General features: G+C 40.2%; 1 protein-coding gene across 1 annotated transcript; it reads right to left on the bottom strand.

The window, feature by feature from the left end:
- Window positions 1-2,087: 2,087 nt before the first annotated feature.
- Window positions 2,088-6,491, bottom strand: SAP18 (Sin3A associated protein 18). Its single transcript, XM_030561846.1, has 4 exons — window positions 6,352-6,491; window positions 6,166-6,275; window positions 3,945-4,067; window positions 2,088-2,712 (listed from the first exon to the last, which is right to left on the bottom strand). The coding sequence occupies exons 1-4, from the start codon at window positions 6,421-6,423 to the stop codon at window positions 2,556-2,558; spliced, it is 462 nt and encodes a 153-aa protein (XP_030417706.1). The 5' UTR covers window positions 6,424-6,491; the 3' UTR covers window positions 2,088-2,555.
- Window positions 6,492-14,014: the final 7,523 nt, after the last annotated feature.

Raw genomic sequence — 14,014 nt, 5'->3', positions numbered from 1 at the left:
TAGAAGAATCAGAAACCAGTAAGGCAGCATAGCACTCTGGCTGGATATGGGCTAGGTACCTTTCACAGAGGGAGTCAGTCATGGGAGCAATGGCTGAAGTGTTATCAAAGATCATTACTAATGCAAAATCTCACAAGCCATGTCAGCTGTAGCTTTTTCTGAGCTTGGCAATCACTGTTGTGCTCATTAACCTCCCATTAATACGATCAGACCCTTAAAGTCAGTCTTTGCTTTTGGGACTCCCTTTTAACTCCCATACAGTTCTAAGAATCAAGGAACAACAGGAAAGGAGGGCAGTGGCTAAGGAACTATGATGTTTCCAGGTGCCTGTCTTGTTGAAAAGAAAAACTTGTTACATTATTTAAACACATTCAATTCAGTATAAGCAACCATCAGGATTTTCAAAGACTTCTGCTACTTTACATATATGGTAAGAAATAAGTTAATTTAGAACCTGCTCAATTTTCAGTAATTACATTATCACTTTCCAGTGAAGTCACACCTGTGACCTTAGAAACACTTGTTTTAAATTTTATTAAATACTTTAGCCTTCAGGAACTGAAAAGGCAAGTTGCTAAGGGCTTGTCTACATCACAAAGTTGCAGCGCTGGTGAGGGGGTTACAGCGCTGCAACTTAGGAGGTGTACACATCTGCAGGGCATCACCAGCGCTGCAACTCCCTGTTTGCAGCGCTGGCCGTACTCCCGTTTTGTCTCGGGTGTAGAGGATCCAGCGCTGGTGATCCAGCACTGGTAATCAAGTGTAGACACTTACCAGCGCTTTTCTTGACCTCCGTGGAATAAGCAGGTATCCCAGCATACCTGAGGAAGCCTCTGGTAATCAAGCAGGTCTCCTTCCCCGGTTTGCTCTCGCATTCCCCGAACCCCCGAGCAAGCAGGTCTCCTTCCTTGCGGTTTGCTCTCGCGTTCCCCGAACTCCCGTGCAAGCAGGTCTCCTTCCCTGCGGTTTGCTCTCGCGTTCCCCGAATCCCCGAGCAAGCAGGTCTCCTTCCCTGCGGTTTGCAGGGGGGTTCGGGGAACGCGAGAGCAAACCGCGGCGAAGCTGCTCTCCTTCCCTGGTTTGCTCTCGCGTTCCCCGAACCCCCGTGCAAGCAGGTCTCCTTCCCTGCGGTTTGCAGGGGGGTTCGGGGAACGCGAGAGCAAACCGCGGCGAAGCTGGTCTCCTTCCCCGGTTTGCTCTCGCGTTCCCTGAACCCCCCTTGAAGCCGCCCAACAGCGCTGCAGTGTGGCCACATCTAACACCACTTGCAGCGCTGGTTGCTGTAAGTGTGGCCACTCTGCAGCGCTGGCCCTATACAGCTGTACTAATACAGCTGTAACAACCAGCGCTGCAAAATTTTAGATGTAGACATACCCTTACATACCATACTGAGTTAATTGGATATATTTGAAGAGTAAAGCAAAGCAGACTCTAGCCCAGGAACCCTTACCACTAACTGCTTTTGCTGTAAACTGTAGACAAAGGAAGAAATGACAGGGAAAGGGGGAATCTCATTTTTTAACATAGGAAGTGTTTTGGAGCTGTCTTTGCAGAGATTACAGCAGTGTGGCTGAGTTTTAATGGGGACTATTAGCGTTTATGACACTGAAGTTCTTTCCAACTGAAACTCTGTTATTCAAAAGCAGCAGTTTACAGGAATTCAACGTGAAATGTGCAAGGGATTATTTACTTCTTCAAAAGGTTAACCAAGGAGCATGACAAATACTTTGAACGGTGAAGTTTCGTAGTATAGTAACATCCGTAAAAAATACTCTTAATGTACATTTAGCATTTGGAATTTAAGATTTTTAGATCTTTCGCCAATTGACATTTTACAATGTGGTGTATTTATGTCTTAGATCAATTAGCTAACCAGTTTTGCCAGTTTCTCTACAATCTGAAAAACAGCTACATAAATTTAGAAGATACCCCGTCTTTTCCCTGAATCTCACTCAGCTGACAAAGACTTACCACTAAAGATGAAATTATAGACTTAAAGCCCTCAGACATAAAGCCCAATTTTCTTATGACTTTGCACAGAGTTAACATCGCATTAACTCTATTATTCCCACAAAGGAGTCAGTTACAGGGTCATTCCAGGAAAGCTTCACTCCTCATTTTAGAGGCCACAATTTATTGAAACAACTGCTGACATTAACGGTTTAATTAAGCACTTATTACGCAGACCTGATTTAATCGTTAAAAACAAGACACTAAATTTTGGATGACATAGCAATATATTTGTTCCAAACATGACACTTTCTAACAGAACAAAAAGAACACTCCTGTGTTATGCTGCTCATATTTTAGAGATTGTGAAACACTGAACATTCCTACTTTTCAAACCATAACTACTATGAAAAGGATTATGAAGCTGCTGAAAGATATCTTCTTCTAAACAGAGTAAAATAAAGATTTAAAACGGTTTCCAAGGCTTACGTGTGTTCTCAGATGTTCTTGCTTAGCAATAAAAACAAAAAAGAGCCTGTTTCAAGCAGCAAGTACTATCAAAGGGAAATATACGTGATCAGTTTTAAACAAAGTAATACTGTCACTTAGTATGGTCTCATGCGTCCTGATGGGGGCGGTGCACGATTTGGAGGAGTAATTGCTATATCCAAGTAGTCTCCAATCTGGAACTTCTGAGACTGCAGAGTCATGGAATCATCTGTGCCCTTTCTGCCTGACATTGTGCTGCCAATCTCCTTCACTCTGCAGGGAGGAAGTGAAATGCAAATTAATAATTAGAGGCAAAGAGTCCATCTCTCTTTAAACTGAAAACTCATTTAAGGCCCAAATACGATCTTCTAGTGAATGGTTTTAGTTTTCTTCCTCCTTATGCTGTTTTCAACTAGTTGAATACAAACGTGGCACCCCCTCACACGCCACATGCTCTGTCTTCACTAGAGAAAGAACAGTTATGTAAACTTACATTAAATTTTAGCTCAGAAAAAACTATCAAGTTAAAGGGAACAAAACTAGTAAAGAAAACACTGCAGATGACATAGCAGGACACATTCACTGGCTTTAGACTGGTCACTGATGACTGAATGCCTTTATCACTGGTTGACAGAGGACCATTATGACAGAAATATCAGCCCTAAGATCATAAGTAGGACCCTTCCAAATTCACAGGCATGAAAAACGTGTCATGGACTGTGAAATCTGGTCTTGTGTGCGCTTTTACCCTACACTATACAGATTTCACAGGAGAGACCAGGGTTCTCCAACTGGGGGCCCTGACCCAAAAGGGAGTTGCATGGGGTTCACAGTTATTTTAAAGGGGGGAGGAGGTGTCACGGTATTGCAAATCCTTACTTCTGCACTGCCTTCAAGCTCAACAACCGGAGAGGGGCAGCTGCTCACTCACGGCCCAGCTCTGCAGGCAGCAGCACAGAAGTAAGGGTAGCAGTTCTGCAACACACACCCACCCACCCACCCACTAACCTTGCAACCTTCCTCCCCGCAAACTTCTTTTGGGGCCAGGACCTCCACAATTACAACACTATGACATTTCAGATTTCAGATTTCAACACTATGACATTTCAGATTTAAATGATAAATCATGAAATTTATCATTTTTAAAATCTTATACCGTGAACTTGACCATGAATGTGGTAGGGCCCTAATCATGAGCACTTATTAGACAGAGGATCTAGTCACTCCCCATATCACCTGAGACAACAAGCCTTCCATTTCCACTCTAAGCTAGATACATATCCTGGGTGGTTGCCTATGAAATGACCAGCAGATTAGGCAAACACATATTCATTGTTTTGGGAAGAACAAAAGCAGCTTTGGAAGCATTGCAGCCACCATGCAGTTCTCTCTTTATTAGGACTAGATTTTAGATTGTATCAGACTTTAGATAAGTGTTGATAAAAACAGTTTACAGCTCTGCTGACTCAAATATTCTATGAATCTGGAGAAGAAATGTCATTTACCTATAACCGGGTCTCTTGAGTTCTGTAAAAACTATTGCAAAATTGAAGTGTGTGCCCTTCTTCCGTGCTTCTGGGTAGACCTCTTTCACTAAACTGGTCAGCTCTTTTAAAGTTGCATCCATCCTAGATTTAAAAAAAGGAAGACACAATACAACTAATCACAATGGTTCATATTATAGTCAAATATATAAACATTTCAAACCCTGTTTAAGATAAGTGACGATTGTTTGTTAACTATGTACTATCACTTACAAAAACAGCATGTAAAACCAAGGAAATATAGTTCGCATTTGGGCAGTGTAAGATTTTTATATACTTCTATAGTTCCATGTACTATGCATTTCATGTTAGTCACTTCACAAACTTCAATGAGGATCCATTTTTAAAGTATTTAATCTAAAAAATCCAGTTATTCAAAACATTCTGAGCATTTTTTATTGTTGTCAGCAAGGACTTACTCCAAACATCTGAAGACATAAGACACCAATTAAATACTTGAGGCAAAATGGTCAAGTAGATAAGAGACTGGACTGGGACTGATTTGGGTTCTAATCCTGGTTCTGCTACTAACCTACTATGACATTAGGCAAGTCACCTCACCTCACTGTACCTGTTTCCCCTCCACCCTTTGTCTAGTCTATTTTGATTGTAAATTTTTCACAACAGGGACCCATCATCACTATGTAGTTGCAAGGTATCTACTGCAGAGGGGCCCTGATCTCAGTTGAGGCCTCTAATATAAAGTAATAAACTGTAATTTGAAAGCTTTTTTAATGTACCTACACATGATAGAGGAAGTCCAAGTCAGCCTTATAATAAGATCATGGTTACTACCCTGATAGGAGACAGAATTACCTTTACAGTCAGGACTAAAACCTAAAAATTTTTTGGTTTTTTTGGTTCATTCTAGCTCCAACCAGTCAATAGAGGGCACTGTGTTGACTGAGCCTGATCTGGCTTCTGCTGAAGGCAAAAATTTCCCAGACATCAATGAGCAGGTTTGGGTCGATAATTCCCATTAAAATGAATACAGCAGAACTGGGCCTCCAACCTATTCACAACAAAAGTTAGTTTATTCAACTAGGTCACAAGTTTCAAGGAAATTTTGCTATATGAGAAGTTTGGAGACAAAGACGTTTTAGACAAAGTTCATTCCCAAGTCAGCATCAGCAACACATAACTAAGTTTGACATTCTTCAAATGTTGAAGACAAATAATGTTTTTCAAGAGTAACTCTGGCAACTTTGGGGCCAAACTAGTTCTCCAAATTAAACGTAAGGAACTAAAAAAAGAGTTCATAAAGAACACTGGTTGCCACCAGAGATAACACCTCCACAATATACAAAATACCACATACAAACTGGACACATGAAATGTATGCAAAACATAGCACAAAAACCACCACCACACTTTCTATACAATACTCTACATTTTGGGATAACTTTTTTGGTATCTTCAAGAGACATGGAACTTAGGCCATTTCTACATTTACAAGCTTACAGCGGTGTAGCTGTACCAATGCAGCTGTGCCGCTGTAAGATTGCTCATGTAGCTGCTCTGTGCAGACGAGAGAGTGAGCTCACCTGTTGACATAATAAAAGCAGCAGAGTGTCTCCCATCAACATAGTGCTGTGTATGTCAGTCAGGGGTGTGGTTTTTTCCATACCCCTCAGCAACAAAAGTTTTGCCAAGTTAAGTGCTAGTGCAGACATGGCCTTCATACAAGCAGCCAAAATAACTAATTTTTAAGACAAAGTATTGTTTAGGCCTACTTTGGACTAAAGAATTTCAAATGTACAAGGGTGTTAAAGTAAGAAGTATTTTGTATTTACATCAAATTAATGAAGGAGTATTCCAACATATACATCTTTGAAAGTCTGAGGCAGTCAGTTGACACATCAAATACAGAATCTCTAGCAATGACCTATAATTAGTTAAATTACATATGAAATTCTTTGTTCCAGTTTTAGGAATGAGATTCCCAGTCATTATGACTGCAAACTATGCAGGATCATAGCAGGACAACAGCAGCCTTCTTCCTTCTAAGTTCAGCTATTACAGCCACGGGCTGTTTTTAATAAAATACACCTGCACCGCAGGGCCCTCTCTGGGACATTAGGGCGTGGCAGACGCGAGGCAGCTTTGGAGCAGGGGTGTGCTGCGGCCCAGCGGCGAGACTAAACACAGCCCAGGCGGCCGGTCGCTGCAGGGCCGCGCTCACCAGGTGTAGATCTGCAGCTCGCTGGAGGGCACGTTGCCGCGGGAGAACTCGTCCATGCGGTGGTGCCGCCCGTTGTTGGTGGTGAAGACCCTCAGCAGCAGCGGGCACGTCTGCAAGGGGGAAACACAGGCCGTCAGCACCGCCCAGGCGCGGGCCCCGCCCCGCAGCGCCCCTGCCCCGCGGTACCTTCTCCCTGTCGATAGGCTTCTCAGGCTCCTTCTTAATCTCCTCCTGCGTAACGCGGGACTCCACCGCCATCTTCCCTCCGGGCTCCGGCGGGCAGGAACCCGGACGTCTCGGGGGGCGCACTCTGCTAAACTCTCGCGAGAGGAGCGCGGCCGCTCCGCCGGGATCTGGGAGGAGGAGTCAGGACCCGCGCGTGCGCACTAAGTTGGAGGTAAGGCAGAGCGGTTCCCCCTGCGATCCCGGCCGGGCTCCGCCCCCGAGTGCCGCGCGCTCACAGCTTGTGTGCGGTCGCGCCGGGCTGGGGGAGGCAAAGGCAGCGCTGGAGCTCCCAGGGTGACGTGAGCGCGCCCCCCAGCAGCGGCCGGAACACCGGGTGGCCAGAGCGTAGCCACTGCGGGGAGCTCTGAGCTCGCGCCCCTGCCCCGGCAGAGCGCGCGCCAGGGAGCCCCAGTGCGGGGCTTTGCTGGAGCTCAGCTGCGCCTACCCTGGCCTAGGGGTTACCCCGCTCAGATTGGGCTCCGTGAGCGCTGGGGCCGCTTCACGCTTGCGGTGCCTTGTACACGTTGTCACTGAATGATCTCCCCTTTCTGCCGTGCCCTGATCGCGGATCGGCAGTGACACAGTTAACATCGGTGACGTAGATTATTTTAGTTGGGTATTTGAACCTGCACCTAAGATCAAGGAACATGCTGTTTTGAGAGTTATTTTGTTATTTCTATCCCAAGCAGTTATATGCTCTTTTTTCAAAACTATGTAATATTTTTGCATATTTATTATATATGTCCGAACCGATAGGCTGTGTTGCTCTAGCCAAGTTACTGTTGTGGTAGCTGCATTCTGGGGCATCTCAGTTATTAGTAGCTGGCTAGCAGGACTTCACAGGACCTAAAGAGAATTGTTTCAAAGGTAAGTGCAGAATCACTTACGTGTTGAGTGGAATATCATATCTGTCACATGAAGATGAAGTGTTGCTAATGTTCCAAAATAACTGCGTGCTCTGCTCAGTTTCAGATTCACAAATTGAGTCTCAAAATTTACAGGATACATCATCCCAGCATCTTTTAATACTTTGAAAAGCTTATAATAGGCTAATATTATTTACATCTTCTTCAGAACTACATATATTTATCTAAGGGAGAAAGATTTACAGAGATGTCTGCTGCAGATCAGTGTGATCTCACCCACCGTTTGCCCTGCATTGGGGACATGACAGACTGTATATGGTATATGCTGCCCCATACCAAAATACTGACACCCCCCCCCCCGTAGTCTGTATGCTATCCCTGATGAAACAATAACTGATGCTTTAAACTCTCTGTATCGTTTATTTCCAAATATTCACTAATAAACATTATAACCTGCTGTAACTTCAAGTAGTTGAAGAACTTGATTAGAATGGGGTAAATCAAAACTAGAGTTTAGTTTCCCTTAACATCCTGGACTGGAACACAAATACTTGTGCTCTCCATTTTATGCTTTTGTTTTTCCAAGAAAAGAATATTATGTTATGTCACTCTTGGCTCAACTATCGTGTGCTGCCAGATAGGTGGGAGAAAGATAAATGTATGTTTCTGATATGAGAGTCAGCAATAAAACAGTCCTGATAATAGGCCCAAGGGATTAAGATGAATAGGAAAATGTCACATTTATGGATAGTTTCATTCTTTTCTATGTACTAATTTAATTATCATGCTGGTCCAGTATGTTTTATGATATATTGGCATTTCTGTGTTTTTATGCATTTTAATTTGTGGCCACCTATGTACTATACCAGGGATAGGCAACCTATGGCACACGAGCTGATTTTCAGTGGCACTTACACTGCCCGGGTCCTGACCACCGGTCCGGGGGGCTCTGCATTTTAATTTAATTTTAAATAAAGCTTCTTAAACATTTTAAAAACCTTCTTTACTTTATATACAACAATAGTTTAGTTATATATTATAAACTTATAGAAAGAGCCCTTCTAAAAACATTAAAATGTATTACTGGCACGTGAAACCTTAAATTAGAGTGAATAAATGAAGACTGGGCACCCCACTTCTGAAAGGTTGCCAACCCCGTCTACTGCACATTCATGCTCTAACTTTATGGAGAATTATGCATTGTGAGAAATCTGTGGGATTGTTCTCAAGAAAGAAAGCTCATCTTTGCAGGATTGAGGCTTTAGAGAATATTTTTCATATGGCCTATCCTTGATCAATAAAGTTAAAATGTTACTTTCACTAAGTACTGAACTTAGTTTAGGATTCTTTTAAAGAAAATGTTTCTTTACAGTCATGTCAGTATTTTTTTGGAACCTTCACTTCCACACTACTTTGAAAATTGTTAATATATTTCTGACTTCACAAGCACAAGAACATGGAATTCTGCTGTAAACTGACTTAGAAATATATATATGTTTGCTGATTTACAGTATTTAATTATTTAATATATTTTCATTGATTTATTTGTGAAATATTAATAGTAATGTAGCTATTGAAAGAGTTAATGTTCTAATTGTAAGTATTTATATAATCCTGGTTATTAAATCTGTTATATTTGATTTGTAGCATGTTTGTTCTTTAAGGATGTAGAAATAACTTCCATGGACTCTGTCTTGCATACACAGAGTAGAACACCATAGTAAAAACTGCTACACCTGCATATCCAAGGTCTGATTCAGCAAAGTACTTTCCTGATATGCTTAAATGCTTTTCTGAATCATGCTCTAATATTATAGAAATATATATGATACATTGTGTGTTGTTTAAAAAGGAGTATGTGATCAAATAAATTGAAATATATATATGCATAAAGGGGTAGAGTTACAGTTTATGCTTTCACATTTGGCCTCAGTAGATTGACATTTCCAATATTTCAACGTTTAAAAAATATGCAGGAAAAAAATTCATACACCTTTCAGACTTTTTTGAAAACATAAAGCATAAGTCCAATTGCCAAATGAATAAACAAAAACCTTTGTAGGTCACATTTAATTAAACTAATATAAACTGATTTTTTAAAAATTTTGATTTATAGTACATTAATATGAGACGAGAACCAACACAACCTGTCTTTGTGCACCTCTATCTCCTTTCTTTTGGGGTAGATAATTATCATTGCCTAAATTATCAAAGGAAGCGACTCAGCATCACCACAATTTGTAAGAATGAATTCCAAGATGATGAAGTTTTTCATATTGCTAAAATTAATTATATCTGCCTGTTATGCCAGGCCCCTGTGCAAAACTAAGAAATGTATGTCTGGGTTCAGATGATATAAAAGAACAGCTGTAACAAATAAAGCACTGCTTTATGAATCTAAGTAGTTCCTGCTATTAGATTTTGAACACTTTACTTATGTGAAAAATGAACCAACATGTCTAAGTTTTAAGAAGGCTCAAGTATGGTTTTTTTAATTGTTCATGAAATACAGTCTCAATCAAAATTAATTGATTTTGAATCTGAAATTTTACATTCTTTTAAAATTTGTTTATTCTCATATTTGCAAAATAAAGTTAGGAATATTTTGAATTAAAATATAACCAAGCAAAGCATGAAAATATAAATGGAAATACTGTAATCCAGTAAACAGAATAGAGGGGTGGGACTCAGGAGTCCTGTGTTCTGTTCTATCCTGTCCCACCACTTGCTATGTGGTCTTAAGCCAGCCAGTTAACTTCCATTTACAGTTTTCCTCAGTGTTCAGATTTGAAGGTGTGCAGTGGTACTGTGTTACTCTCCCGAGCTGCAACCTTGTCCTTTAGAATAGAAGCTTTTGTTTTAAAAAAAGGGAAACTCGAGCCTTCAGTGTTGCACAGGAAACCTTTAGAATGTGAATTGAATGTATCTGATACGGCAATATCTGTTTGAGTTTGTCAGAACATAAAAAAATAAGTCTGAGGAATCTGAGTTTTACCTCAGTGGTGTTAACTCAGGTTCCCAGCAATGGATTATTTAAACATCAACTAATGTAACAATTTCACTGCTGATCAAAGCATGTAACAAAGGAGTGTGTGAGTGATATGTTGTTTTAGTGTGGCGAGTGGATGAAACTTGGGAGAGTTCCACCATTTATTTTTTCCCCAAGAAGGAAACAAGCTCAGGTAATCCAAGGGAGCCCGCCTAGCGTGATCATGTTTTAAACATCTCTACAATCTACTTCTGGACAACATATTTTTCTGTTTCAAGTGTGTGGAGCTTATTTTGTGGACAGGAATTGGTTTGTGAGAGGAGCTTGGAAGAGTACCAGTACCTTTTATTTTCAATTTGACCCCTGCTTTTCCCCATTTGTAAAATAATCGTAACATTTACTGACACACCATTGTGGGCTGAAAAGTGCTATATATGTGCAACATTTTATTACATTGTTTTCTTAATTTATTGCAACAAATTCAGTGCAGATTACAAACAGTGAAACATATACAGTGTTTGCACTGCTGCAAAAGTACAGTATTAAAACTACATTCCACTGTAATTTAAGTAAATAGATTAATAAATTAAAATGCCAGAAGGGATCATCTGGTCTGACCTCTTATATAATATAGCCCATGGGACTCCCCTGAATTAATTCCTATTTGAATTAGAACATATCTTTTAAGAAATCTTGATTCAAAAATTGTCAATGATGGAGAATCCACCACAGTTCTTGGTAAATTGTTCCAGTGGTTAATTACCCTCATTGTTAAAAATGTACACTTTTTTCTGGTCTAAATTGGTATAGCTTTTACTTCCAGACGTTGGATCTTGTTATACATTGTCTGCTGGACTGAAGAACCCATTACCATTTTGTGTTACCCGTTAGATACTTAAAACTGTGATCAAGTCACCCCTTTTTGTTAAGATAAATAAATTGAGCTCCCTGAGTCCATCATTATAAGGCATATTTTCCAATCCTTTCATCATTCTCATGGCTCTTGTCTGATTGATATATAGTATTCTTCACTTCCTATCCTACCATGACCTAAAATGGTTTTAGTTTTTCCTGGAGGAATGCGCCCAATGATCAGTGATTGGAAACTGCACCTCCACAACTAGACCTCTCCCTTGTGGAGTGCCACAGATATCAGTTCTCTCCTCTGTCCTATTCAACATCTACATGCAGCCACTAGTGAACTGGTCAGATGACAAGGAGTCAAGTTCCAACAATACACACATGACCTTCAGCTCTACCTATCCTTCATCACATTGATCATACTATTAGGGCCAAGATGGTCCAGTGCTCAGATGCGATCAGTTCATGAATGGTGACCAGCTGGTTGAAGTTGAACCTGAGCAAGAGAGAGAAGATGTTGGTGGGCAGAGGAAAGCATTTTGTAGAGCAGTGATCAGGCAGCCATGATGCAGTCCTCACTGGTTGCAGGGACACACCCACAATTGGACAATTTAGTCTGTAACAGGAGTGCTCCTGGATTTCTCACTGACACCAAGCTTTTGCATAACGCCATCCATGAGCAATGTTTTCTACCATCTCTGGTTGATTAGGAGATTCCATCCCATTCTGATGAACAATGAGTTAGCCTCAGTAATTCATGCCTTCATCACCCCTTAGCTGGACTACCGAAATGTGATATACCTGGGCATGAAGACTTTGATCCTTAGGGAACACCAAATGGTACAGAATGCTACAGCACACTTCAGTAACACATCAGGTTACTGCAAACACATCAAACCTATCCTCTGTTCCCTAAATTGGTTTACCGTAGAATATCAAGTCAAGTTCAAGATCCCAGTCCTCATCCTGGGGCCAGGTGATGGAGGGCATTGAAGATATCTAAAAGATCAACTAAACCTCCAGGATGAAGACTGCAATCAACAACTTTGCTCCCCTGGAACAATGGAACTCGCTCCAATAAGGGCAAAGCTTGTCTGTGCGTGAGGGTGTGGAATGAGCTCCCACAGAAAGTGGAGACCATCACAAACCTCTCCAACTTTTGCTCTAAGTGGAAGCCCCATTTCCTTACTGCACCTTCTTTAAAATAGAGAGCTCTGTGTGTGTATTGTGTTTTTTTCTATTTTTATTTTTATTTTTTTTTAAATAAGATACCCCATTGCATACATTTTCTTCTTGTGAAGAGAGTGAGAGAACAAACATCTGACAGATAGTAGTCATTTAATGGACTACTGAAAGGTGCTCAGATACTATGGTGATAAGCACAATAGTATAGAATAGACACTGCTCTGCATTGACATGTACAGTGAATTAGATGCTACTCTTCAGTGGTGTGTGATCACAAATTACTTTTTAAAAATACACAGGGATTTGAACATATGAAATGCTATATAAAGTACTCTGAAGAATCAGCCCATAGGTATCTCAACTTGGGTACTTAAAATTAGTGTACACTTCTGATTAATCTGTGTAATTCTACTTCACAGCGTTATGATATTAATTTAATTTCTATAATCCATAACTATAATGATGAGCACCATGGAAAAGACCAGGAGGAAATTAATAATTCAGTCTTCAGAACAAGGTTTTAATAGTGTGCAGTAAATAAAGCATGGGGCCACTCATTGAGCAATTAAGATAAAAACAAAATACTGAATAGCTGCTTATTCAATAAACCCTATCCATCTTGTGCACTGATCATGAGGCAGTTCTGCCAGTTTTAGTTAACCAGGCCCCAATCCCAATGGATTCGAGCCCTGCGCAGATACAAAATTTGTATCTGCATCCGATTCCATGATCTTCAAAAAATATCCATGGATATCTGCAGGGCTTTACATATAAAATTTGGATCTGCATCCATCTGTGATCTGCAAAAATGGTCCACAGAGTAGATATAAAGCAGATATCCGTAGATTTGCAGGGCTCTACCAGTAGAGGAGAGAAATCAGATGAAAGGCAAAAGGCTCAGTCTAGTGCAGACACCCAAAGAAGCACCAATAATAACCATTCCTTCCACTATTTAAGTGCAAAATATTAGTGTGTTCTGCCTAACGTTTGCTCTCATTACAAAGGCCTCTATGTTTAGACCATGGAGGGAAATTGTTAGTGTTAAAAGCCTTTTGTTGGAAAAGACCAGTTTCTTGCAGGGTGGATTTGGTTTAAATCAACTTGGTTTAAATCACGATTTAAATCACTAGTCAGGAAGACTCGATTTAATCCTGGTTTTCTACATAAAAGTGCGTTCTTGTTGGTTGTTGTAACCTTAATACATATTCTTCATAACTCAGATAGATGTAGATTTCATTTTTAGAAAGTACACACTATACATTTTTCAAGTGATTAATTTTGAAAACTTTTCAGTTTAGTTTTACAGCTATATCAGAAAATGAATGACTGTTCGGTTATTTCATTTACCAAAGGTAATTGAAGCAGATAGTTCACCTCCCAATGACTTCATAAATGTCTCCAATTCAACAGGTTAATCATTAATATTTGGAGGATTTTCTTGCCAAGCTGTATTAGGAGGAGAACATCTCCAGACACACATTTAAATTGTTTTATTTAACTAAAACAACAATGTTGTGAATTCTGGATTTTTGTCTTCAACAGCAAACAAACTATTTTAACAAAACAAGCATATGAATTTTTGAATTTAGTTAAACATTCAAGTTTTTTAAAATCAGGTTTGTTTTTGTTAAAATTATTTTTAACTAAAATAGTTAAATGAAATATTAAAAAAAAAATTAAATTGACTGTCAGCCAGGTCAACATGAGAAACTTCAAATATTGG

The sequence above is a fragment of the Gopherus evgoodei genome, chromosome 1 (genome assembly GCF_007399415.2).
Source record: "Gopherus evgoodei ecotype Sinaloan lineage chromosome 1, rGopEvg1_v1.p, whole genome shotgun sequence".
Lineage (NCBI taxonomy): Eukaryota > Metazoa > Chordata > Testudines > Testudinidae > Gopherus > Gopherus evgoodei.
The sequence above is the reverse complement of the archived record's forward strand: the minus strand, read 5'-3'. Positions and strand labels throughout refer to the sequence as shown.